This window comes from Bufo gargarizans, chromosome 10 (genome assembly GCF_014858855.1).
Source record: "Bufo gargarizans isolate SCDJY-AF-19 chromosome 10, ASM1485885v1, whole genome shotgun sequence".
In the NCBI taxonomy this organism is placed as follows: domain Eukaryota; kingdom Metazoa; phylum Chordata; class Amphibia; order Anura; family Bufonidae; genus Bufo; species Bufo gargarizans.
Window position 1 is genome coordinate 36,449,014 of NC_058089.1, and position 27,513 is coordinate 36,476,526.

Consider the following 27,513-nt stretch of genomic DNA (forward strand, 5'->3'; position numbering starts at 1 on the left):
CATTTTACAGTACCATCATCCACACGCTGCGAAAAAATCTTCAGCGGAAATTGACCTATGGTGCAGATTAGTGTTGAGCAAAGCGAGCTTTGGGCGCTTCATCTGAAGTCGCTTCGTTTAAAACTTCCGATTTATTCTTTATGGAGATCCGTCTCCGTACAGCAGGGATGCTCAACCTGCAGCCCTCCAGCTGTTGCAAAACTACAACTCCCATCATGCCCTAATAGCTGTAGGATTGACAGGCATACTGGGAATTGTAGTTTGGCAAAAGCTGGAGGGCCGCAGGTTGGGCATCCCTGCCGTACAGTATGAAAATGTATGGGATCCGATGAGCCGAAGTCAGTTATTCACGAAGTTGTGCGAGACTTCATTGTATAACTTTGGTAGTTGATTTTTAAAGTGGAAAACCACTCTAGAACTTGAAAGCGAGCCTCAAACGCTCGGGTTCTTAGATTTGTGCTAAAAAGGAAGTGTAGATAGCTTTGATCATTAATTCTGCTATGTGTCATATTTACCATTGGACAGAAAGGAGTGTTTTATCTATACCGGCAATGGAGTACCATGCAATTGCTACAGGCTCCCCTGGAGAGTGAGGGGTGACTCTATACTGCTCTCATAGACAGTCACCACTAGGGGGAGCTCAATGCAAAGAGTTTATTACAACTTCCATGGTAACTGTATAAATTCCTATGCACTGAGCTCCCCCTAGTGGTGGCTTCAGGAAGCCAGCTTTGTCATAGAAGGCAAACGGGAGATTGATCAATGTATTTATGTTGGTGGTCTAGTGTAAATACATTGAGAAATATTGTGTTCAACATGAGCGCAATATTCAGAAGCACCTATTCCAATTTTTTCTGACATTAAGAAAAAAGGTAAATTCATCAGAAAACTGGGACATTGTATTTTGCATTCTGCAGTGTCTGGGAGTGACTGATGCCTGCGTCCTCCGAAAATGGGTGGGGCATGGGGCACATACTAAGTTTTGCTTTGGGGTCCTATGAGATCTGTGTGCGCCCCTGTATACTGTTATCTCACTTGAGTGCTGATTATTCTTAAAGGGCTTCTGTCAGCCCACTAAACCGTTTTTTTTTTTTGGTTAATAATAATCCCTACACTGCGAGCTCCCTATACATAAGCTAAATATTCATTTTTTTCAGTAGATTTTGTTAAAAAGCAATTTTTTTAATATGTAAATTACCTTGCTACCAGCAAGTAGGGCGGCTACTTGCTGGTAGCAGCCGCATCCTCCTCTCATAATGACGCCCCCTCCGCTGTGTGAGTGACAGGGCCAGGGAACGGGATCGTTCTCTGCTGGCCCTGTTTGAATTCAAAATATCGCGCCTGCGCCGTACCTGTCTTTAATCGGCGCAGGCGCACTGAGAGGCGGCCGCTCTGTCGGCCGCTCCATCCTCAATGCTACTGCGCCAATGACGTCACATCTACACCCGGCGCAGGCGCATTGAGGATGGAGCGGCCGCCTCTCAGTGCGCCTGCGCCGATTAAAGACAGGTACGGCGCAGTCGCGATATTTTGAATTCAAACAGGGCCAGCAGAGAACGATCCCGTTCCCTGGCCCTGTCAATCACACAGCGGAGGGGGCGTCATTATGAGAGGAGGATGCGGCTGCTACCAGCAAGTAGCCGCCCTACTTGCTGGTAGCAAGGTAATTTACATATTATAAAAATTGCTTTTTAACAAAATCTACTGAACAAAAATGAATATTTAGCTTATGTATAGGGAGCTCACAGTGTAGGGATTATTATTAACCCAAAAAAAAAAAAAACGGTTTAGTGGGCTGACAGAAGCCGTTTAAATATGGTTCATATCTTGAATATAGTATATTTACTGAACAATAGCAGGTTGTGCCTAGCATCGTTCACTGCCACATTCCTGTTGTATGTAATACAATTTTGGAAGCCACACACTTTCAGGATCTTGTTTTGTTGTCAGTGAATGGAAGAAGAAAAATACATTGTGGGAGACATACTAAGATTGGTCTTATAAACACCAATCTTATATAAGCCACCTGCACACCGGTGTCGGTAAACGCACATAAGATCCGCACAAATTTCTGTGTGGATTTATTTGCGTTTCTGCAGCATACCCGCAAAAATCTCATCCTTTGTAATGACCGGCGTCACACACAGGGAGGAAAACAGGGAAAGCCCTGCCCAAGGGAGAGGGAAAGGTGGTGACCCCTAACTCACCTTGCGGCTGGCACCTGACTGCCCTGACGTCCCTAGACGGGTTCCTCACCCGTGCAGCGATCACGTGCCTAAACCCTGGCTTTCCCTGAAATGAGCCCTAGATGGTGAACGGGCCGGTGGGATCGCTAGTCCGCACCACTGCACTAAGAGGGAAACACCAGGGAGAGGACAGACAAATACAAACAAACACAAACACCCAGGTGGGCGACCACAGCAGTCCACAAAGGTCCAACAGGGATCCGGAGGGTAGCGTTCTGAAACAACCACCCGAGAACGCAGCAACACAGCTCCAGTGGGTCAGAATAGATGTCCAGGCAGGAAGCTCTATCTCTGGCAACCAGAGAAGTGTGAGAGAGGAATATAAGGAGGTTTGGGAGTGCTGGACAAGGAACAGCTGAGGAGAAGGAGCTACGGATCCCTGAGTGAGCCAAAAGGGTTTGCAAAGCAAACCCAGAAAGCTACCATAAGGAAAACAGCCCTATCTTAAATAGAGCGTGCAGCCAACCGCTGCGACTTCCTGACCCCGGGTATAACGGAGTCAGGCGTGGTTCTTGATACCCTCGTGACATCCTTCCATTGAAAAGGGTGAAATACGCAGCTAAAACTGCAATCATAATTTACATGCTGCAGATTTTGAAATTCACAATGCAGGTCACGTTCTGCACGGAAAAAAGCACCCAAATTGTAAATGAGATTTGTGCAATCTCATACACTTTTCTGGTACTGTAATATGCTACTGTTTTCTGCACGGGAATCCGTGAAAAAAAAACATGCGTATTCCCCATAAAGTCCGCCGGCGCAGAATGTGGCACAGGCCTCAAAAAATTTGGCGCATTTCCAGGGAATCCATGTGGCAGACTTTTAAATTTACATCCGCTATGAGCTGGCGTAGGTTTGAACTATTATTTACTGGCGTAAATGATAACCCGGCCACGTACCTCAGCTAAGCCCCACCCACTTTTTAAAAGCGATGACAAGTGAAAAATCTTAAATTATTGCTCAATTATAGCTTGCGTCATAATCTATGACTTTTTTTTTTTTTTTTAATGTCAAAATAGCGGCGTAAAACACTTTAGTAAATGTCCCTCATTCCTTGCTAAAGGGCAGTAAATATTACATCTGCATTATTAAAGGGCATCTGTCAGCAGATCTGTACCTATGACACTGGCTGACCTGTTACATGTGCGCTTGGCAGCTGAAGGCATCTGTGTTGGTCCCATGTTCATATGTGTCCGCATTACTGAGAAATATGATGTTTTAATATATGCAAATAAGCCTCTAGGAGCAATGGGGGCGTTGTCATTACACCTAGAGGCTCCGTTTTCTCTGCAACTGTTGCACCATCTTCACTTTGATAAAACCAGGTGTGATCACATTTACGCTGCTTGGCCCTGTCAATCAAAGTGCAGAGGGCAAGCAGTTGCAGAGTCTCTAGGTGTAATGACAACGCCCCCGTTGCTCCTAGAGGCTCATTTGCATATATTTAAAGCATAATTTTTCTCAGCAATGCGGGTACATATGAACGTGGGACCAACACGGATGCCATCAGTTGCCAAGCGCCCTTGCAACAGGTCAGCCAGTTCCACAGGTACTAATCTGCTGACAGATGCCCTTTAAGAAGCAAGATAGCGTGTCAAAGTGTTAATCGTCCAAAATAATATATTACATGTTGCTAAAATCTTCCCATCTTTTTCTCTCTTAGCTGTGGATGTGATTGTCTACTTGATAAATGATGCGGCAGTTCCACTTACAGTAGATGGCCTTTCATCCTCAACATCGCACGAGCTACACAGGAAAGTTCTCGAAGTCCTCCATCTCCCTGATGTTGCTCAGGAAGTGTTTGCCCTGTGGCTCATTTCTCCATTTTTAGGTAGAAAGCTTAAAACCCTTATTGTCCTCTTACAGAATTAAACGAATCCACATGCTTCATCTATATTCTTTTGTACCCGTTTTTCAGAAGTACAACTCAAGCCAAAGCATCATCCTTACAAAGTGTGCAGACAGTGGCATGATCTCCTGGCACGTTTCACAAACTGTACACTGGAGGATATTCACCACGGTAAATGATGGTTTGAAAATATTGGCTTTGTAATGTTAACGATGACTTCACGTTTCTCATGTTGCCTCGTCATAATCATGACACAGATTGAAAACCAAAGTTTTTTTTTTTTTTTTTCTGATGACCTATCCTCAGGACTATAACATGCAATCATTAGATTGCTATTCTCATACATTCCAATGCAATAGTATTGGAATATATGAGAAAATCGCAAATTTCCTATGGAGCCTATTACATGTTAGGAAATACTATGCCGCAGACTGGGTTTCATTCATAGAGACCCAGGCTGCAGCAGGCACGCTCCAGCTTTGTGTCCAAGCTAAATTGAGGCTCTACAATCCAGCCACTTCCTAAAGTGTATGTGGTAGAAGGAGGAGGAGGGCGTGTTTAAGTGGGGAGAGCAATGATTGGTTCAGGTGCAGAAGCTAGTGCATGTGAGGAGCTCACTGCATTGTGGGTAGTGAGGGCAGACAGGATTAGCCTCAGGGTGAGGGCAGTGGCGGCCATCTTAACAGAATAGTGAAATTGCAGTTTTATGCAGACTGGTTTCTAAGGTCTGAATCTTATTAAATATGGGGTAAGTCAGTCTAATAGTTATTAATTCGGGAATATCATGTTATTAGTAACTACATATATGAAAATTTAAATTGGGGTCTAAATGTGACAGTTATCCTTTAATAAATTTCACACATTCTGCGTCATTGGATTTTATGCGAAGATTAGCTCTCCATGCACTGGAGGAAGATGGCAGCAGTATAAAGCAATAATGAGACAGGAGGTGTGTTTCAGACTCCCCACAGGCACTGTACATAAACTGTAATCCCAGATTATAGCTCTGTCCTAATGGAGAGGAGCTAAAAAGCAGCCAAAGAACAAGCACTGTGGAAAATAAAGAGCTGGTAATCATTCCCTGTAAGGCCTCGTTCACACTTCAGTGTTCGGTCAGTGATTTCCATCAGTGATTTGTGAGCCAAAACCAGAAGTGGAGCCTCCACAGACATAAGGTAGAAGGGAAAGATCTGCTCCTGTTCTGTGTTTAGAGTTGCACCTGGTTTTGGCTCACAAATCACTGATGGAAATCACTGACCAAACACTGAAGTGTGAACGAGGCCTAAGACTGACTTGCATATCAGTTTTGAGTTCCTGACTGGACAAATGCTTTAAAGGGAATCTGTCACCTGCTTTTACCATTTTAAGCTGGTACCATCGCTATGTTCACTAAAGTACCTTATTTCCAGGAGTCTTCTTTTTACTTTATTTTGTTTTTTAGTTTTGATATAAAAGCGCTTTTTATGTTATGCTAATGAGGCTCCAAGGTGCCCAGAGGGGTGTTTTTTTTTTTTTTTTCACTCTCCGGTGCCCAGTGATGCCCTCCTGATGCTCAAATAACCTCCCACAGCCCGGCAAACAGTTCCGCCCCCTCCCCACGTCATAGTCTACCTTCTAGCAATGCCCTGTCCTTCTTCCTGTCGGCAGCCAGAAAACTCGCGCAGGCGCAGTACCGCCTGCGCGATCATCAACATCCTGAGGGCAACAGCGCTCAGGTTACATCACTGGGCTCGGCGCATGCCCAGTGAGACTTTTGAGGCTGTTGCCCTCAGGAGGTTGATGATAGCGCAGGCCGCAGGCGGTACTGCGCATGCGTGAGTTTTCTGGCCGCAGACAGGAAGAAGGACGGGGCATTGCTAGAAGGTAGACTATGACGTGGGGAGGGGGCGGAACTGTTTGCCGGGCTGTGGGAGGTTATTTGTGCATCAGGAGGCGTTCTTGGGCACTGCAGGGGGGCGTCACTGGGCACCGGAGAGTGAAAAAAAACGCCCCTCTAGGCACCTTGGAGCCGCTTTTATATCAAATCTACAAAACGAAATAAAGTAAAAAGAAGACTGCTGGAAATAAGGTACTTTAGTGAACATAGCGATGGTGCCAGCTTAAAATGGTAAAAGCAGGTGACAGATTCCCTTTAAATATTAAAGTGTAAGGCCTGATGCACACAATTGTATTTTTGGCTCACATCTGATCCCCTTTTTCTTGCAAAGGACCCACTTGGTTCTATGGGGCCACAACAGAAAAAATATAGATGGCACACAATGTCATCTATGTGCTGTCCGCGGCCGTGCCACAAACTATAGTATATGTCTTATTCTTGCTCGCCTTGCGTACAGAAAAGTGTGGGACTCAAACAAACCACATGGGTATTATGCGTATCTGCAGACCACAAAATGGATACGGTCGTGTGCAGGAGGCCTAAATACTGTGGAATGCATTTTTCTTAAAGTCTGTTATTTCTTATCTCAGATGAACCTATACTCCAGTTTCGCAGAAACATTTTCTTTCCCAAAAGTAAAGAACTTCAGGTGAGTTGAAAGAATTATTTATGCCAATAAAAAATGTTTTGTTTTCTAAACAAAAACCTCTTTCTTTGCAGCATTTTGATGCTGTTATAAAATAAACTATTAGCCTTATTTAATTATAAATGTATTTCCCTTCTATATCAGTCTTTGTATTGAAGAATTTTATTAAACAACTTATGACATAAGTAAAATAAATGTTAAAAGCGGTTTTCCGGTTTCTTTTTATGGATAGCCTGCAGTCGGGATAGGTCATCAATATATAGAAACCGCAAAACCTATTAAAAGTCAACAAAGTTTCATAACATTAAAAAAGGACACTGTGGAACTGTGTCCCCTTAAGGCCTACGTTTTTGTCTTGCATTTATCTTATATGTTAAAACAGATGCCATACAGTGGAATCCTTCACCATAGAGTTCCATTGTATAAAAAACATATCCCTTAATGCAAACTTTGCAAGAAAAAAAATAATAATCTAATTGACATTTTGAGCCTGACTTTATCATCTTGGCTTGAAAATTTGTGCAGATTTCTGATGAGGGCGTATTACGTCTACTGTATGAAGAGGCAAAATACAATGTTCTGGAGGGAAGGTACCCATGTGATATAGAGGACTGTGAACTCTTGGGAGGTCTGTCATGCTGTTTGGAGATGGGGCCATACAGCCAAGAAAAACATACTCCCTCTGCACTAAGGTATGGTCGTATATGTTTCTTTTATATTATCATGTGTTTTTTATACGCCATAATATTCCTGTGTTTTAAAGATAGAACATGTTCACTTATGTACTTACATTGGTGATTCCCAACCTTATTCCTACAGAGGAACACCTGAAAAATGTCTCCACTCTTGGGGAACTAACGCTCTACCTGCCTCAAAAAAACTTGGTGTAGTGGGCGGGTAAAGCATTCTATCATTCTTGTCCAGTGCTATAACCTGGCTTAGGCTACTTTCACATTAGCGGCAGCCTTCGTAGTTTTGTCATAGTCTTATTCCGGCCTCCCCTCTGCATTTTTGCCGTGCTGCGGCCGGACCTCCGGCCCACCCCCATTATAGTCACCTGCCAGAGAAAGCTGCCTCTAACATGAAAGTAGCCTTAGATATATTTTCTGCTTTGCAAAGCATGTTTTTGCAGCCCAAATCGATTTACCTTCCCTATTGTAAAGTGATAGGTCTTTTTTTTGCGTTCCTCCTGGTCTGGGCTCATGGAGCCCCAGGGTCCCTGGGAATCCACACTGGGAAAAAAACAAAGCTACATTGTAGACCTCTCTCAGAGGGTGGAATTTATGAACAGATTTGCAGTATTTTTATTTTTTGCTTCTTTAAAATGTCACAAATTGCCAAATGTTTGAAAGGTGGACATGGTCTAAAACAGGTATCGGCAACCTCTGGCACCCCAGCTGTTCAGAAACTACAACTCCCAGAATTCTTCATTTACTTCCGTGGGAGTTAGAACAGCCGAGCCTGGCATAGCAAAGGTTGCTGATCCCTGGTCTAAAACTTTTAGGATACGACCTGATTGTGTGGCTGGCTGCGTGAAGCCAAGTCTTGCCTACCCACGGCAGCCAGTGGGGGCACAAGTTTGCGGTCAAATTGCACAGCCATTGGCTGTCGCGAGTCAGCGGGTCGTGCCCTTAGACCAGGGGTGCACAGCCCGTGGGCTGCATGCGGCCCCCAGAGCCAAGGTTCGCAGCCCCCGTCCTCCTGGACAGAAACACAGCTGATTGTGCGATCAACTGTGTTTCTGCCCGCAGTGCCGCGCGATGGAGCATTACTGCTCCTGCAGCAGAGGAGCCAAGGAGAAGGCAGAAGCAGTGTATCAGTACTTCCACCTTCTCCTCAGATAGATGAGCGCTATGCAGGGTGGACCTGGCTTGGGGGCAGAAGAGTGCAGAGCTGCAGGGTCAGGTGACCCTGCTCAGCCCCCACAGCAGGCTGCTTTCCACTGTAACTGGGGCTCCTTAGGATGCCCCAGTTACCGTGGAAATAGTTCCCCCAAAAAAAGTCTGTGTCCCCAAAGGTCCTTCTGTGACCTCTTGGGGACAAATTATGTGGAAACAATATATTACAAAAGAAGTTTAAAAAATTATTTAAAAAAAACTATAATAAAACACAAATAAAAGAAATAACATTATTTTTTGCCACATCATATAATAATATATATATATATATATATTATATTAAAAAGAAAATTTGCAAAAAAAAAAGTGTTCACTGTCCCCCTAACAGTCTTTTTATGTTCCCTGGGGGGGGGGGGGGAATTATGTGGCAAAAATATATTTAAAAAAAATGTGAAAAAAAAAAAATATATAATAAAATACAAATAAAAAGCACAAAATAGTAGTGTTCATTGTCCCCCAACAGTCTTTTTAGGACCTCTTGGGGGACATATTATATGGCAAAAATATATTTAAATAAGTAATAAACCAGTGATAAAATACATTTAAAAGTAAAAAATAGAAAAAGTAACAAAGTCTCAGTATCCCCCAAAGGTCTTTTTTTATGACCTCTTGGGAGATATTATTTGTAGCAGAAATATATAAAAAATGAAGTTAAAAAAAGATATAAAATATATAAAAGAAAAAACACCAACCAAAACCATTGCCATTATCTCTCCATTCACGTTAAACTATACATATTATATAGCAACGACTGACACGCAATAGGGGACTCATTTATAGTAATTTATTTTGGTGTCAGTTTGCATATTCTAAAGAATAAGGAGCTATAGTTTGAAAAATAAATAAATATTATATTTCAAAATGTTTTGTACAGTTTTCCCTCCCCCCTCCCCCAAATAAAAAATAAATGATAAGACCCTATGTGTCAAGTGAAAATATTGTTGCAAAATTTATTTTGGTAGTCCCAACACCGTTTAAACCTCCACGTGTGCTAAATTGCAAAAGAAAGTGTCTCTTAAGGCCTGGTTCTTATAGTTTTAAGTGCTTTCTCCACTAGTAAGGGAAAATGCTTACTGGTTATTATATGGTGCCTGTAACTGGCAGGAGGTGGTAATAACCAGGGAGCGCCATCCTCTGCAGTTAGGCCTCTAACGGATCGGCTCCGGATGCGTTCAGTGAAACCCGTGCAATTTTGCAAGCAAGTTCAGTTTTTTCAGGGACCATGCTGTAAGAACTTGTTAAAAATTCATTTTTACAGGAATATCCCTTTTTAAGGCCCTATTTGACTGTGAGATATTCAGGTCAATTACTGGGAACAAGTCTTCATAGGAGCGCTCATTCGTGATAACTGGCCTGTATAATCGTGCCGCACATTTCTGTTTAATCAGGGATGTGCTACAGATAATCAATATAACTAAATGAAGGAGGAATGACCGTGATAGCGATCATTCTTCATTCCTCCCCAGTATTTTACATTGGCCGGTGTAATGGGCTGATGCAAATGAGCGCCAATCAATATTATATATATATTTTTTTTTTATTTGCGGCCCCTTGAAATAGAGCGTTGTGACAATGCGGCCATCGGATCAAAAAAGGTGGTGCACCCTGCCTTAGCCCAATGTATTAATTCTACAGACCAAAACATGGTGTAGATTTTAAGGCATAGATTTCATTTTCACACTTTTAGTAAAGCTGGTGCATTTTGGACATTACTTAAAGGCATGCACCTTTTGAACAGATTAGATTTTTAATGTCATTTGTCACATTTTCTTTTTCCATGGCTTGTTACATTCATACAAAGCAGGTACATCAGTTCCATTCATCTGAACTGTTCAGCGGCATGTATATGGATTTCTTCAAGCCCAAATGAATGGGACAGCTGCGTACATTTCTGCAACATAACTACCATGCATTTTAGACTCCAGTCTTAATTAGCCCTATACCTGGCAGTGTATCCCCCGAAGTTATGAAGAGGTGCCGGCCTCTACATAACTTCGCTGGATCCTCTGCCACTTCTAAATACAAGATAGCTTCCTTGCTGTCTTACATTTAGACCATTTTCTACTCCTAAAACGGGCATAGAAAATTATAAATGAGACGGGCCTGCTGGCCCGCCAATGTCACGCCCACTTTATTAGACCTGGTGTGAGCGGGGAGAAGTCATAGATTGCAGCGCAAAATCTGCGCCAGAAATGAGCATAATTTAGGCAAATTTCTGTTTTATACGGTAAATGACCCCCATACTCTTTTTGTGGTTTAGGGTCCATTAACACGTCCGTAAGTGTTCTGCGGATCCGCAAAACACAGACACTGGCAATGTGCATTCCGTAATTTGCGGACCGCACATCGCTGGCACTAAAATAGAAAATGCCTAATCTTGTCCGCAATTGTGGACAAGAATAGGACATGTTCTAGTTTTTTTGCAGAAACGGAAGCACGGATGCGGAAATCCGCATGCGGACAGCACATTCCGGCCCCATTGAAAATGAATGGGTCTGTACCCGTTCCGCACAATTGCGGAACGGATGTGGACCCATTTTGTGGACGTGTGAATGGACCCTTAATTATTTATTTCTAACCAGAATAAACCTCCCATTTGTGCGTTTTTCTGGTAAATATCTTTGTGTCAATTACTTTATCTGTATAGTTACCATATGCGTCCACTAGGCACAATTACACAGATAGCTTTCTTGTACAGTTTCCAGCTAGTAACAGATTTTCTCTGCATACAGTAAAAAAAATTAATTAAAGGGATTATCCTGAAAATTCTATTGATAACCTATCCTCAGGACGTCATTAATATCAGATTGGCAGGGGTCCAAATCCCCCACCCCCGCCAATCGGCTCTTTGAAGAGGCCAGGAGTTCTATGAGCGCCGCAGCCGCCTCCTAGGCCATGTGAGGTCAGCGTACCTCGGACACAGCCTACTTGCAGCTCAGCCCCATTGAAGTAAATGGGGCTGAGCTGCAATACCAAGCACAGCCACTTTACTATGTTCGGCGCTGTGCTTGGTAAGCTGCTGGGAGTTAGCAGTTTTCACCAGTGCTTCGGTGAGTGCTGGGGCTCTCCAAAACAGTTAATCGGCATGGGTGTCGGGACTTGGGTAGGTTATCGCAGCAGTGAGGGTCCGAATATAGGTCCTCATTATCATTACCTGGATAACCCCGTTAAAGAGGTTGTCTCACTTCAGCAAATAGCATTTCTCATGTAGAGAAAGTTAATACGCGGCACTTACAAATTTATTGTGATTGTCCATATTGCCTCCTTTTGCTGGCTTGATTCATTTTTTCCATCACATTGTACGCTAATCGTTTCCATGGTTACGACCACCCTCCAATCCATCAGTGGTGGCTGTGCATGTACACTATAGGAAAATAGCACAGGCCTCTCTAATAGCTAGGACCATGGGACCGCACATAGTCTAGTCATGCTTTTTCCTATAGTGTGCAAGCACGACCACCGCTGCTGGATTGGAGGGTGGTTGTAACTATGGAATCGAGCCGTGTATAATGTGATAGAAAAATGTATCCAGCCAGCAAAGGAAGCAATATGGATAATAACCATACATAAGTGAGTGCCTTGTGTTAACGTTATCTACATGATAAAGGGGTTGTCTCATTTCAACAAGTGGCATTTAAAGGGGTTGTCCGGGTTCAGAGCTGAACCCGGCCATACCCTTATTTTCACCCCGGCAGCCCCCCTGAGCCTAGCATCGGAGCATCTCATGCTCCGATGCGCTCCAATGCCCTGCGCTAGATCGCGCAGGGCACGGGCTCTTTTGTTTTCAATAACACACTGCCGGGCGGTAACTTCTGCCCAGCGGTGTGTTCGGTGACGTCACCGGCTCTGAGGGGCGGGCTTTAGCTCTGCCCTAGCCGTTTTACGGTCAGCCCCATGGAGAGCCCCGGTACGTTACCGGAACTCTGAAAAATGCCTTTGCCCTGTGCAATTTAGTGCAGGGCAAAGGAGCGCATCGGAGCATGAACTGCTCCGATGCTCATGTCAGGGGGCTGCCGGGGTGAAAATGGAGGGCTGTCCAGGTTCAGCTCTGAACCCGGACAACCCCTTTAAGGTTTAGTTCAAAGGTGCTAGATCTGCTAATGTAGCGCTTTTTCGCCTTTTTTGTTAAAATTTTTTTTATTCTGCTACTCTTACAGGCCAAAGCTGGAGTCTTTTCTTCCTCCATATATATGCAAAAAGAAGATCGGAATACTGAATGCATTCAGGAATAGAGGGAATCGCCAAGCCAGTTTTGAAGACACTTTGGTGAACACATACAAAGCAGCTACAGAAAATGCTACATGTGAAGACGGAGATGTCATGAACTGCAGAGAGTATTTGAAGAGGTGTCATGAGCTTCCTTACTATGGGTATGTGTGGTATTGAGGTATAACAAACATTTGGTGCATTGGAGAGTAAAATCCTACCGGCGAACTAAGTGGTTTTTGTTTTGTGTGCAGATGTGCCTTTTTCCAAGGAGAAGTGGACAAGCCCTCTCAAGGCTTCCTCAACAGGAGTGGCCGTAAAACTGTGTCAGTGGCCATCAATATGGAAGGCGTGTCTGTTATAGACCGCAAGGAAAAGGTATTTGTACTTGATGATTTTGTGTCCTCTAATTAGAACAGGTTGTTTCTATATAATATCATTTGGAAAAATCCCAAACATGAAGAAAACTAAGATTTAATTTATAAAAATGACCTTGGAACAGTAACTACCTAGTTGCTTCCCTCTGGTTCAAGAAAAAAAATCCACATTAACCGGGGATCAAACAAAAACCTTGTCTGGTGACCTCCTTTTAATCTTTTGCAGATGTGCTAATTCCTGCTTGTCCTGCCCTGTTCTTGGATTAGCCAGCACTGTTCACATGTGGCCAATTGAAGAGCAGCTGCCAAATGGAGGAGTCTAAGAATCAATGGGTCTGCATCTAAAAAGATTGAAAGGAGAATACCATGAAAGTGTTTTGTTTATTTCTCTGTTAATTTGAGTCATTTTTGCCTTTTAGTTTCTAAACCTCAATGGAAAACCTTTATGGTACCTTATTGTCACAAATACTGGATAATACAAGCGATCATATCAAACCACTAAAAAGTCACAGAACAGGAATAAAATTTAAAAAAAGACACGGTGAGGTCACAGTATTAGGACTCGGGCACACGACCATTGGATGTTTTGCATTCTGCAAAACATGGACATCTCAGTCGGCCCCCAATAGAACAGTCCTATCCTTGTTCGTAATGCGGACAATAATAGGACATGTTCTTTTTTTTTTTTTTTTTTTTGGAATGGCCATGTGGAAATACGGACACAGAATGCACACTGAGTCATTTCCGTTTTTTTGCAGCTTTGTTGAAGTAATTGGTTTTGCATAGAGGCTAAAAAAAAAAATATGGAGAAAAATACATTCATGTGCATGAGCCATAAAGATGTTATGTACAGTGATCCACTACTGGCATAATAAGCACAGAAATGTCACTGTTTTCAGGGTTTTCAGAGTTAAAGTGGTCACGAGCAACTCGTTCTAGAAAATACCGTAAATGGGATGGGTTGCCTCCACTTGCAGAGCGGTCTAGGGTAGTCACTGGGCAGGACCGCACTACACACTGATGTCTACATATAGGCCGCTTTCAGGCGAATCCTTCAGTATTCTGGCTTAGGATCCTGATGATATAACATCAGTATGGATTTATATGCGGATTTCTTCCTTCCTTCCTTCAGTATTTATGCACTGCACAGACTGTAATGTGCGTATTTGGAAACAAATCCGCACAAAACTCTGACACGCTGCGGATTTCAAATACTGACGGAAATTATACGCCCATGTGAATAGCTCTATTCATTAACATTAGCAGCTGATTCCGGAACATAAAATCCGGACTATATATACGCATTGCAAATACGATCGTCTGAAAGCTGCCATACACAACATCGGTGGGCTGCAGTTTGGAAGCATTGCAGTCTTCATGGCTCCAGATACCTGTGACAAACCACCCGTGTAGCTGCTGTCCATGCTCTACGCGGCAGTTGCGCTGGATATTAGCGGGTGGTCATAAGATTGTGACTTGACTGTGTAATATAAAGCTCCACGTTCGTAACCTTCGGCTGAAATCTTTCTATTTTACTGTCTTCCAGCATGTTCTTCTAAGTTTAAAGTTTTCAGAACTATCCTGGGATCACACATATCCAGATGAAGAACACATTCTGTGGCTTGAGTTTGATGGAGACAATGAAGGAACACCAGTAAATAAGTTGCTGAAAATATATTCTAAGCAGGTATTAACTTGCCATCTATCTGGGCTAAGATGAGGATATTCTTTATAATCATCTTAAAGGGGTTGTCCGGGACCAAATGTTTTTAAAAAAAAAAAAACACGTTTACTCACAATGTACATCTAAGTAAAGACCTCCATACATTTTCAGCTATTTTTGCCACTTCTATGTGGCTCCAACGGTCCCCCACTCATTGTTTATATAACTGTTTATCTTTACCTGACTTCCGGCTGCACTGCCCTGTGGGTCCTGGGGCAGCGCAGCATCAGGTCGTTACAGCTGTCTCTCTGCTCCGCTGTAACTCCGCCCCCTCATCAATATTCACCTCAATTCATTCTGCAGCTCACCGGACTGGAGGGGCAGAGCTGAGCTGGTTAAGGGGCGGGGCTTAGCGGGATGTCGGCCAGCCGCTGTAACTCCGCCCCCTCATCAATATTTACCTCAATTCACTCGGAAGCTCATCACTGGAGGGGCGGGGCTGAGTGGGTTGTCAAGGGGCGGAGCTGAGCTGGTTGTTAAGGGGCGGGGCTTAGCGGGATGTCGGCCAGCCGCTGTAACTCCGCCTCTCATCCATATTCACCTCGATTCATTTGCTGCCAGTGACGTCACCGGGCTCCCTGAGCAGCAGAAGAGGAAGCTTTGCTTGCCTCCAAGGGACCCGGTACGTCACTGAGGAGAAGAAAACAGTAACTTCCGGCCACGAATTTCAAAGATGAAAACGGGGCTGCAGAAATCTGTGCCAAAGGTACTACCTGCTTGTATGTAATGTGTATGCCACACTTGTACTATTAGAGTAATGTCCCCAATCCCGGACAACCCCTTTAAGGACCGGGCTCATTTTCACCTTAAGGACCAGGCCATTTTTTGCAAATCTGACCAGTGTCACTTCATGTGGTGATAACTTTAAAACGCTTTGACTTATCCAGGCCATTCTGAGATTGTTTTTTCGTCACGTATTGTACTTCATGACACTGGTAAAATGAAGTAAAAAAATAATCATTTTTATTTATAAAAAAATACCAAATTTACCAAAAATTTGGAAAAATTTGCAAATTTTTAAGTTTCAATTTCTCTACTTCTATAATACATAGTAATACCTCCAAAAATAGTTATTACTTTACATTCCCCATATGTCTACTTCATGTTTGGATCATTTTGGGAATGATATTTTATTTTTTGCAGATATTACAAGGCTTAGAAGTTTTAGAAGTAAATCTTAAAATTTCAAAAACCAACTTTTTAAGGACCAGTTCAGGTCTGAAGTCACTTTGTGAAGCTTACATGATAGAAACCACCCAAAAATGACCCCCCTCTAGAAACTACACCCCTCAAGGTATTCAAAATTGATTTTACAAACGTCGTTAACCCTTTAGGTGTTCCACAAGAGTTATTGGCAAATAGAGATGAAATTTCAGAATTTCTATTTTTTGGCAAATTTTCTATTTTACTATTTATTTATTTATTTATTTATTTATTTTTTTCCAGTTACAAAGCAAGGGTTAACAGCCAAACAAAACTCATTATTTATGGCCCTGAATCTGTAGTTTACAGAAACACCCCATATGTGGTCGTAAACTGCTGTCCGGGCACACAGCAGGGCGCAGAAGGAAAGGAATGCCATACGGTTTTTGGAAGGCAGATTTTGCTAGACAGTTTTTTTTGGACACCATGTCCCATTTGAAGCCCCCCTGATGCACCCCTAGAGTAGAAACTCCAAAAAAGTGACCCCATTTTATAAACTACGGGATAGGGTGGAAGTTTTGTTGGTACTAGTTTAGGGTACATATGATTTTTGGTTGCTCTATATTACACTTTTTGTGAGGCAAGGTAACAAGAAATAGCTTTTTTGGCACATTTTTTTTTATTTTTTTTTATTTTTATATATATATTTACAACATTCATATGACAGGTTAGATCATGTGGTATTTTTATAGAGCAGGTTGTCACGGGCGCGGCAATACCTAATATGTATACAATTTATTTTTTGTTTTTGTTTATGTAAGTTTCATTTTCATGATTTCGTTTTTGAAACCAAAAAAATCATGTTTTAGTGTTTCCGTGTCTCTGAGAGCCATAGTTTTTTCAGTTTTTAGGCGATTATCTTAGGTAGGGTCTCATTTTTTGTGGGATGAGATGATGGTTTGATTGGCACTATTTTGGGGTGCATATGACTTTTTGATCGCTTGCTATTGCACTTTTTGTAACATAAGATGACAAAAAATTGCGCTTTTTACACAGTTTTTTTTTTTTATGGTGTTCACCTGCGGGGTTAGGTCATGTGATATTGCCGGTTCGATACGGACGCGGCAATACCTAATGTGTATACAATTTTTTTATTATTTTTTATTTATGTAAGTTTTACACAATGAATTTATTTTTGAAACAAAAAAAATCATGTTTTAGTGTTTCCATAGTCTAAGAGCCTTAGTTTTTTCAGTTTTTGGGGGATTATCTTGGGTAGGGTATGATTTTTGCGGGATGAGATGACTTTTTGATCGCTTGCTATTACACTTTTTGTGATGTAAGGTGACAAAAAATTGTTTATTTAGCACAGTTTTTTTTTTTTTTACGGTGTTTATCTGAGGGGTTAGTTCATGTGATATTATTATAGAGCTGGTCGATACGGACGTGGCGATACCTAATATGTATACTTTTTATTTATGTAAGTTTTACACAATAATATCATTTTTGAAACAAAAATCATGTTATAGTGTCTCCATAGTCTGAGACCCATAGTTGTTTTTGTTTTTTTTTGGGGGGGGGGGGGCATTGTCTCATGTAGGGGCTCATTTTTTGCAGGATGAGTTGACGGTTTTATTGGTACTATTTTGGCGTACATGCAACTTTTTCATCTCTTTTATTACCTTTTTGGGGAAGTAAGGCAGGCAATATTTCAATTTCCTCATAGTTTTTTATTTTTTTATTTTTATGGCGTTCACCAGGTGGGGAAATTAACATGACCGTTTTATAGATCAGGTTGTTACGGACGCGGCAATACCTAACATGTGTAGTGTATTTTATTTTATTTTTTTATTCAGTGATAAATGTGTTTTTTTATTTTTACTATTTTACATTTTTTTTTTTTTATCCAGACCCACTTGGTTCTTGAAGATCCAGTGGGTCTGATGTCTGTATAATACAGTACAGTACACTATATAGTGTATTGTACTGTATTTTACTTACTCTTTGTCTGAACAGATCTATGCCTTTAGCACAGATCTGTTCAGCACCATGGACAGCAGGATGCCTGAGAAGGCGCCCTGTTGCCATGGGAACCTTCCCCGTCTGCCACAACTTAGCAGAAGGGGAAGGAGGGAGCTCCCTGACTGTTGACCCTTTCCTTACCGCGGTCCGTATGGAAAGGGTTAAACGGCTGACATCGCAGCACAGATGTCAGCCGTTTATACCAGAGTGTCAGCAATCTGGTATACCCACTGAACACCAGGGGGAGGCGGGCTGGGGATAACGATCCCGCCTGCAACACCATCACACACCACACACACCCCTCCCCCCTGCACCACCCGCTGCATAAAATAAATTTTGTTTGGGCATTTTAAAGTTTTTCTGTTAGTTTGGGATCAGAAACTGCAGAAAGCGCTATAAACCGTAGGTCTGAATTGACCTGCGGTTTGCAGCGATCGTTGATACGGGGGGGGTCACAGGATCCCCCTCGGCATTGACCCTGGGTGCCTGGCTGTGTGCAACAGCCGGGCACTCAGCGCTGTCACCATGTCTGCAGACATGGTGACATTTTAATGCCATGACGAGTATACTCGTCATAGGTCCTTAACGTGTTAAATAAGCAGATTGCTGTGGTTATATCTATTGCACAACTGTATTTAGCTATATCCTTAGATATTTTGCCATACTTTTGCTATTTCCATAAAAAAAACTATTTCTAGCGGAAGTTGTGAACTTTGGGAGGGTATGTGCTATAACCGCCACGACAACTGGAGCGAAGGTGCTGTGGCACCCACACCTTGCTCTGGAATTGACAATAAGATGGTAAACGATGGTTCCCATAAAATTGAATGGGAGTTAGGGAAGCAGCGTAGCACGACCTGCTTCACAGTTTTCCTAGTCCCGACTACTTACTATATAAAGACAAAAGAGAGAGAATATAAGGAGTGTTCCATAACTGGGATTGCACTTTTATTATATAGGTGCTTTTGTATTAATAAATGGCAATATAGATCAAAACTCTTCTATTTTACAAGCTTTTTTACTTAAAGGGGTTGTCTCACTTTAGCAAGTGGCGTTATCATGTAGAGGAAGTTAATACAAGGAAGTTACTAATGTATTGGGATTATCCATATTGCTTCCTTTGCTGCCTGGATTAATTTTTCCATCACATTATACACTGCTCGTTTCCATGGTTACAGACCACCGTGGAAGTACGACCATCACTGATGGATTCCAAAGTGATCTGTAACCATGGAAACGAGCAGTATATAATGTAATGGAAAAATGAATCCAGGAAGCAACGGATATTAACAATATATTAGTGAGTAGCTTGTAATAACTTCCTCTACATAAAATGCCACTTACTGAAGTGAGACAACCCCTTTAAAGTCCCTGCCTGTTTGATATGCCAGTGCTAATGGCTTGCAGCCCTGTTTCTCTCTATGTTCCCAGCACATCCCTGGTTAACTAGTAAGTCCTGGGAACATATAGGGGTGCAGAGCTGCCACCAGTCAGTGCAATTTAAGAGGGTGTCACACATTTTCTAATCTTCTGGATGGATAAAAATTCCTGGTTATGCATTAACACTCGGCTTGCCCCCATACTACTGCATTGTGTGGTTTTAGGTATGGCATTCCTGGTGCAAAGGAAAATAGACTCAACCCTTAGGCTGAGTTCACACGGGTGTGGCTGATTTGTTCAGGATGCGTCCCGGGTCTATTGCGGCAAACCCGCGCGAGTAGGTACCCAATTGCAGTCAGTTTTGACTGCGATTGCATTCCGTTGTTCAGTTTTTATCGCACGGGTGCAATCCGTTTTTCACGCGCGTGATAAAAAACTGACTGGGGTACCCAGACCCGAACTTCTTCACTTCAAGTTTGGGTTCGGTGTTGTGTAGATGTAATTATTTTCCCTTATAACATGGTTATAAGGGAAAACAATAGCGTTCTTTAATACAGAACACTTAGTAGAAGGTCAATTGAGGTTTAAAAAATAAATAAAAATTAACTCACCTTCTCCTTATTTCTTTAATCATGAGCTGCCGGCTAAAGGACCTGTGGTGACGTCACATCACATGGTCCATCACCCTGACGTCACCACAGGTGAGTTAATTTTTATTTTATTTTTTTTAACCCTCAATTGACCTTCTACTAAGCATTCTGTATTAAAGAATGCTATTTTCCCTTATAACCATGTTAGAAGGGAAAATAATACAGTGAATTAGACTGTCATCTTAGCAACCATGCGTGAAAATCGCACCACATCCACACTTGCTTGCGGATGCTTGCAATTTTCACTCAGCCCCATTCACTTCTATAGGGCCTGCGTTTCGTGATAAACGCACTATATAGAGCATGCTGCGATTTTCACGCAACGCACAAGTGGTGCGTGAAAATCACCGCTCATGTGCACAGCCCCATAGAAATGAATGGGTCAGGATTCAGTGCAGGTGCAATGCGTTCACCTCACGCATTGCACCCGCGCAGAAATTTCGCCCGTGTGAACTCGGTCTTATAGAAACTGTATTCTGCCCCCTACAGATATAGAACATATATTTTAATATGTATTTTATGAGTCTCTGCCCTTTTCATTTGCTTCCAGTTCTGATCGTTGGCAGCCCTCCTGTTCTCTACCTTCCTAGCACTTATTATATGGCCAAAAGTTTTGAGAATTACATAAATATTGGAAATTGGAAAAGTTGCTAAATTTTCATAATAGCAATTTGCATATACTCCAGAATGTTATGAAGAGTGATCAGATGAATTGCATAGTCCTTCTTTGCCATGAAAATTAACTTAATCCCCAAAAAACCTTTCCACTGCATTTCATTGCTGTCATTAAAGGACCTGCTGAGATCATTTCAGTAATCGTCTTGTTAACTCAGGTGAGAATGTTGACGAGCACAAGGCTGGAGATCATTATGTCAGACTGATTGGGTTAAAATGGCAGACTTGACCTGTTAAAAGGAGGGTGATGCTTGAAATCATTGTTCTTCCATTGTTAACCATGGTGACCTGCAGAGAAACGCGTGCAGCCATTATTGCGTTGCATAAAAATGGCTTCACAGGCAAGGATATTGTGGCTACTAAGATTGCACCTCAATCAACAATTTATAGGATCATCAAGAACTTCAAGGAAAGAGGTTCAATTCTTGTTAAGAAGGCTTCAGGGCGTCCAAGAAAGTCCAGCAAGCGCCAGGATCGTCTCCTAAAAAGGATTCAGCTGCGGGATGGGAGTGTCACCAGTGCAGAGCTTGCTCAGGAATGGTAGCAGGCAGGTGTGAGCGCATCTGCACGCACAGTGAGGCGAAGACTTTTGGAAGATGGCCTGGTGTCAAGAAGGGCAGCAAAGAAGCCACTTCTCTCCAAAAAAAACATCAGGGACAGATTGATCTTCTGCAGAAAATATGGTGAATGGACTGCTGTGGACTGGGGCAAAGTCATATTCTCCAATGAAGCCTCTTTCCGATTGTTTGGGGCATCAGGAAAAAGGCTTGTCCAGAGAAGAAAAGGTGAGCGCTACCATCAGTCCTGTGTCATGCCAACAGTAAAGCATCCTGAGACCATTCATGTGTGGGGTTGCTTCTGATCCAAGGGAGTGGGCTCACTCACAATTTTGCCCAAAAACACAGCCATGAATAAAGAATGGCACCAAAACACCCTCCAACAGCAACTTCTTCCAACAATCCAACAACAGTTTGGTGAAGAACAATGCATTTTATAGCACGATGGAGCACCGTGCCATAAGGCAAAAGTGATAACTAAGTGGCTCGGGGACCAAAACGTTGACATTTTGGATCCATGGCCTGGAAACTCCCCAGATCTTAATCCCATTGAGAACTTGTGGTCAATCCTCAAGAGGCGGGTGGACAAACAAAAACCCACTAATTCTGACAAACTCCAAGAAGTGATTATGAAAGAATGGGTTGCTATCAGTCAGGAATTGGCCCAGAAGTTGATTGAGAGCATGCCCAGTCGAATTGTAGAGGGCCAACACTGCAAATACTGACTCTTTGCATAAATGTCATGTAATTGTCCATAAGTCTTTGAAACGTATGAAGTGCGTGTAATTATATTTCACTACATCACAGAAACAACTGAAACAAAGATCTAAAAGCAGTTTAGCAGCAAACTTGGTGAAAACTAATATTTGTGTCATTCTCAAAACTTTTGGCCACGACTGTACTGTGCTTCCATGTGTGGCAATTAGTGTCTACACTGACTGCTGGCAGCTCTGGACCCCTAGATCTTCCCAGGGCTCACTTATTAACCAGGGACGTGCTGGGAAGATAGAGAAGCAGGGCTGGAAGCCATCAGCACTGACAGTTAAAATAGGCAGGGACTTTAAGTGATGAAATAGGATCCGGATATGGAGGGAGGCAGGTGCTGGGACAGCGAGAGGCAGACTGAGAAGTCTGCCTCTGCATCTTGGTTAGCCATCTTATGCATACAATAGACGCTGAAGACAGATTCTGCATAGCGATGCCCGGTTAGAGGGTTTCTAAGTGGACACTTTACAGGCTATAAAGGTTATACTTTATTTCCCTAATAAAGTATGTTACAAAATCACTTAACTCACTGCCCTTGAAATGACAATTAAAAATTTATGAGGGTGTCACATATTTTCTTATCTTCTGGAAGGATATAAATTCCTGGTTATGCCCCCATACTACTGCATTGTGTGGATTTTGGTATGGCATTCCTGGTGCAAAGGAAAATAAACTCAACCCTTATAGGAATTGTAATGTCTGCTATTTCCGGTTTATAAAATGATTATAAGTATTGTTTATGTTCTGTACTAATTCCAATATATAGTATAACCTTATCCTATTCAAAACTTTGACTATTATGAATGATTTTCATTTTCTTTTATTACAGGCTGAGCTGATGAGTGGCTTGATTGAGTATTGCATAGAGCTCAGTCAAGGTGTTGACTTGCCATCTCCAGAAACTATTCCTGGGAATTCACACATTTCGGAGAAACGCACCAAGCTACGCAGACAGGAAAGTGTGTTGTGCAATCGCATTAAAGATCTAACTACAATAGATTATGTTGATGACGGTAAGTCACAAGCTGGCAGAAGAGAAGCATTAAAGCGTTTCTACCACCTAATTTGGACCCAATTAGCTGTGTCTGACAGCTTATTAGGTCCAAATGAGGTGGTAGAAACCCTTTAAAGGCAATGTGTCATCAAAAAATGAACTATTGTTTTAAATCAAGTTTGTATGTTCAAATTTTTTACTTATTTTCATAATTTTCCATGTCGTTATATTTAAAAAAAATCCTAAAATTATGCAGTTTAAATGTAATACCTGTTATTGTAATCCTGCCTGTGATGATAATGAGATGGCTACTGAAAAGTTACATTTACAGAACAGGAAGTCTTGACCTATTTTAGGCCTATTGGTCAGTGCAAAAACTGCTGAATTTTAGGGATATTTTCAGCTGTGTCACAGTTAAGTGCAGCTTAACTTTGGAGCCGCTCTCTTCACAGATTAGGTCAGCGCTCAGATGGCGACCAAAATGGTATGCAATGTGACTTAGAATTACAAAATGGCGACAAGACTTTGTAGTCTTGTAGTCATTTGCGCCTAGACCCTCCACTGCTTGCCTCTTTAAGAAATTTCATCCAGCAGACACACGCTGCTGGGTGAAGATCCACCCGCCCCTCACTACTACCTGGCAAAGAGGGTGGTCGGGGCTTAGGTTCCCGCATCTTGTGCTCCCCATTCGCTCGCGTGGTCACCGCCTGTTCACGTGTATTCGCTACTGCACAAACAACACTCGTTTCTATTGGACGGTTGTGAGTTTCCTCCTGTGTCCTGCTCACTGATTGGCTTGTGAGTGTGGTGGGCGGAACAAGCGTCACCTGTGTGTTGTCCCGGCTGGCGTGCACATAGAACCTGAGAAGGGAACTGGCCATGTTGTGTGCTGGGTGAGCGTTTTGCTGTGCAAATAAAATTGCATGTTCTTGTGAAGGGACGTGCTGGTAGTGGCCTACACTCTGCATATCGACGGTGGCCAGTCCAGACAAACCTTTATCTTCAAAATGGAACTCCCTCCCTTTCCTCTTGCCACACTTCATCAAATTAAAGATGAATACAGTGAATGCAGATGCTTACATCCAAAACCTGCAATCCAGTGGTAAACACCATGCTTTATCTACACCGATACATTTTAACGGAACCTCAGCTGTAATAAGTAGAAGGTTAAGATAGTTTTCAGTGTCCGGGTGGCTGACTACAAGCGGAGAGTTTGAAAATAGGGAGGTAGTAACACACAGTGACAAAAACGCATATGTACAGAGGCTGAAAACCCATCCTGGTGACAGAACTGTGGGTTTGTTACAATATGTCAGTGTAGCTTGGTGCTGTACTCCTGGTTGAGGGTAAGAGGGGTTGTACCCCAGCGCCTCTTAGTGGCTAAAAGGTTGGAGAGGAGAACATGGCATCCAAATCTAAATGATGTGCTTTAGGGCTCATGCACAGGACCATATGCATTTTCCGGTCCGCAAAAATTAGGCTGACATCTGTGTGCATTTCTTATTTTGCGCAATGGAACAGCTGGCCCCTGATAGAACAGTACTATCCTTGTCCGTAATGCGGACAATAATAGGACATGTTCTATTTTTATTTTTTTGCGGAACAGAATACGACATACGGAAACCGAATGCACACAGAGTAACTTTCTTTTCTTTTGCGGACCCATTGAAGTGAATGGTTCCGCATACGGTCCGCAAAAAAAAATGGAACGGACACAGAAAGAAAATACGTTCGTGTGCATGAGCCCTTACTCTGTCAACGAAAGTTTTTGTTTGGATGAGATTTTAAAAAAAGAAGACAAGCAGCGGAGGCCTGGAAGTGAATGAGACCGGACCCAGCACCTAGGGATTACCAACACAAATCTGGCTAGTCTGACAGGTCATGGAAATAAGCGCACAACCACTTTAACTGTGTGGGCTTCGGCTTATAAAACTCATTCTCCTAAGCATCCCAGCGATATTATATGTATTTTAATTTTGGCGACTAAAAATTTAATTTGGCTCCAAAATTTTTAAGGTTAGGAGCCAATGGCTCCTTGAAATATTTTTTTTTTTTTGTCTGGAGTACTGTTAGGTGTTTGTCTTTTCTTTAACCCCTTCCCGACATATGCCGTAATGGTACGTAATGGCGGCAGGTGCATTCCTGCATTTTAACGTACTATTATGTCATTGTGATCGGGCGGGCACCAGAGTGGCACCAACTTATGCCAACATGTTCATGGCAGAGGTCGAGGACAAACTGGTATATGCATCATGTTTTCATCAGTGGGTCCTGTGTTGGTGGCGCTACATCGACGACATTTTCATGATTTGGAGTGGCTCGTTGGACTCCCTGAATGAGTTTCACCCACACCTCACCAATGGGGTACCCGGGCTTCAGTTCACTGTGACGGCCTCCTCCGAGGAGTTGCAGTTTCTTGATGTCAGGGTATACCGTGAGGGAGGAGAGTTAAAAACGGATTTGTACAAAAAGCAGACAGATGGGAACAATCTCTTAAGAAACTACCGTAATCATCCACGTCGCATGCTTGACTCCTTACCTTGGAGCCAGATGCTGCGCGTGAGACGAGTGGTATCTGATGGTGACATGTTCATGAACCGCATTGATGAGATGGGTAATACATTTTCCAACAGGAGATATCCAGACAGGTTGTTAAGTCTCCTTGGTTTACAGTGTACATCCTTTCAGGCTTCACCTAGGAGAAGGAATGTTGGACATATCCCGTTTGTATCCACGTATGGCAATCCTAGTGCTGACATAGCAGAGATTCTGAGAAAGGAGTGGCAAATCTTACACAGGGGCCTACCTACAGTAAGTGAATTTGACAACCCGCCATTAATGGCATACAAACGGGGTACTAATCTGCATGACAAGCTTATTAAGACCGACATTGGTGATGTTAGTAGAGGGGGTCAGACGTATCTGAAGCCCAGAAAGACAGGGAATTTCCCTTGTTTGGGTTGTTGCAACTGTGGGAATATGCTAAAAGGTAACACTTTTTTGTTTACCCATATAGTGGCAAAAAAATCAATATCACAGAAAATTACACGTGCCGGTCTAAGTTTGTCATATACATGATCGTTTGCCCCTGCAGTTTGATCTATGTGGGAGAAACGACCATTGAGATCAGAGAGCGTATCAACAAACACAAAAGTACTATCGGGAAAAAAAATGATAGACAAGCCGGTGGCTAAACATTTCATTGATTGTGGACACTGTCAGCCAACTGAGATTTCGGGTCATCGACTCTGTTCAGGTTCCCAAAAGAGGTGGAGATAGGGAACGTATGTTGAAAAAGAAAGAGTTAAAATGGATCTTCACTTTACAATCCTTACAACCCCAGGGACTTAACATTGAATTTAATGTAAGCAGTGTAGATAGGTAGAACATCTTCATATATTGCTGTCCGATTCAGTATAGTAGGATTTTATACGGTATTTCAGGTAGAATTGTTTACAACTTTATTTGCACTTTAATTATTTCTCCCTTTTTGGGTATATTTTTGATCGCTCAAGCCGATGTCTGGTGACTACTTGATTAGAACTATCCGTCATAAGGCATGTAGGGATATGTAGGTGACCTTTATCTGAAGCCTCCAGCAAAATGACTGGATGTGAGTGAGACATGTTTTGTGCCCCCATCTATATGTTGGTGGCTTGAGATGCTAGACACACACAAGGTTTGCATATTCTCTTTGGTTATGGTGGATCGAGGACCTTTTCGCTGGTCATGTGATGGTCACGTGTGCCGATGATGCACTACGCATGTGATTTGGTATTCGAGCGGTGATTTGCTGTATATGACGCAGTCATTGGATTGGGTGCGGCTCCATCCCTGATCCTGTTGACGCTGGTCTGCCCACATCGGAATGTGATGACGTCAATGGGCATGCGCAATAGGCTTGTCGAGACGCCGACCTTGAGTTAGGAACATGGCTGAGGTCATTGGATGGCGCATATTGGGATATCAGGTACACATTGTTTTTATTATTAGTGATGGACAGTCTGATTGGAGCCCAGACCATTTTAAATGACACACATGTGCTGATTTGACTGAGCCCTTAGTTGATTGGCTCTACTATGTCACAGGAGTGGCTAGTGTGCTGTATATATGTTTTGCCCTCTTTTTGTATTGGTATACTTGATAAAGGCTACTGTGTAGCCTGAAACGTCGTACTCTTTGTGTGTGCACTCTTGGCTCCAATTAAACAGTCACACCAGACATGCTGCTGTGAATCTTATTTACAGTTGCAAGAAAAAGTATGTGAACCCTTTGGAATTATATGGATTTCTGCACAAATTGGTCATAAAATGTTATCTGATCTTCATCTAAGTCACAACAATAGACAATCACAGTCTGCTTAAACTAATAATACACACAGAATTAAATGTTACCATGTTTTTATTGAACACACCATGTAAACATTCACAGTGCAGGTGGAAAAAGTTTGTGAACCCTTGGATTTAATACCTGGTTGAACCTCCTTTGGCAGCAATAACTTCAACC

General features: G+C 42.5%; 1 protein-coding gene across 1 annotated transcript in view; it reads left to right on the forward strand.

The window, feature by feature from the left end:
- Positions 1–27,513, forward strand: part of FRMD8 (FERM domain containing 8) — a 40,388-nt gene that overhangs the window by 7,879 nt on the left and 4,996 nt on the right. Inside the window, exons 3-10 of the mRNA XM_044270086.1 lie at positions 3,910–4,077; positions 4,165–4,266; positions 6,562–6,620; positions 7,143–7,309; positions 12,673–12,885; positions 12,976–13,099; positions 14,645–14,785; positions 22,843–23,026. Of these exons, the coding sequence (XP_044126021.1) occupies positions 3,910–4,077; positions 4,165–4,266; positions 6,562–6,620; positions 7,143–7,309; positions 12,673–12,885; positions 12,976–13,099; positions 14,645–14,785; positions 22,843–23,026 (1,158 nt within the window). The remainder of the gene's footprint in view (positions 1–3,909; positions 4,078–4,164; positions 4,267–6,561; positions 6,621–7,142; positions 7,310–12,672; positions 12,886–12,975; positions 13,100–14,644; positions 14,786–22,842; positions 23,027–27,513) is intronic.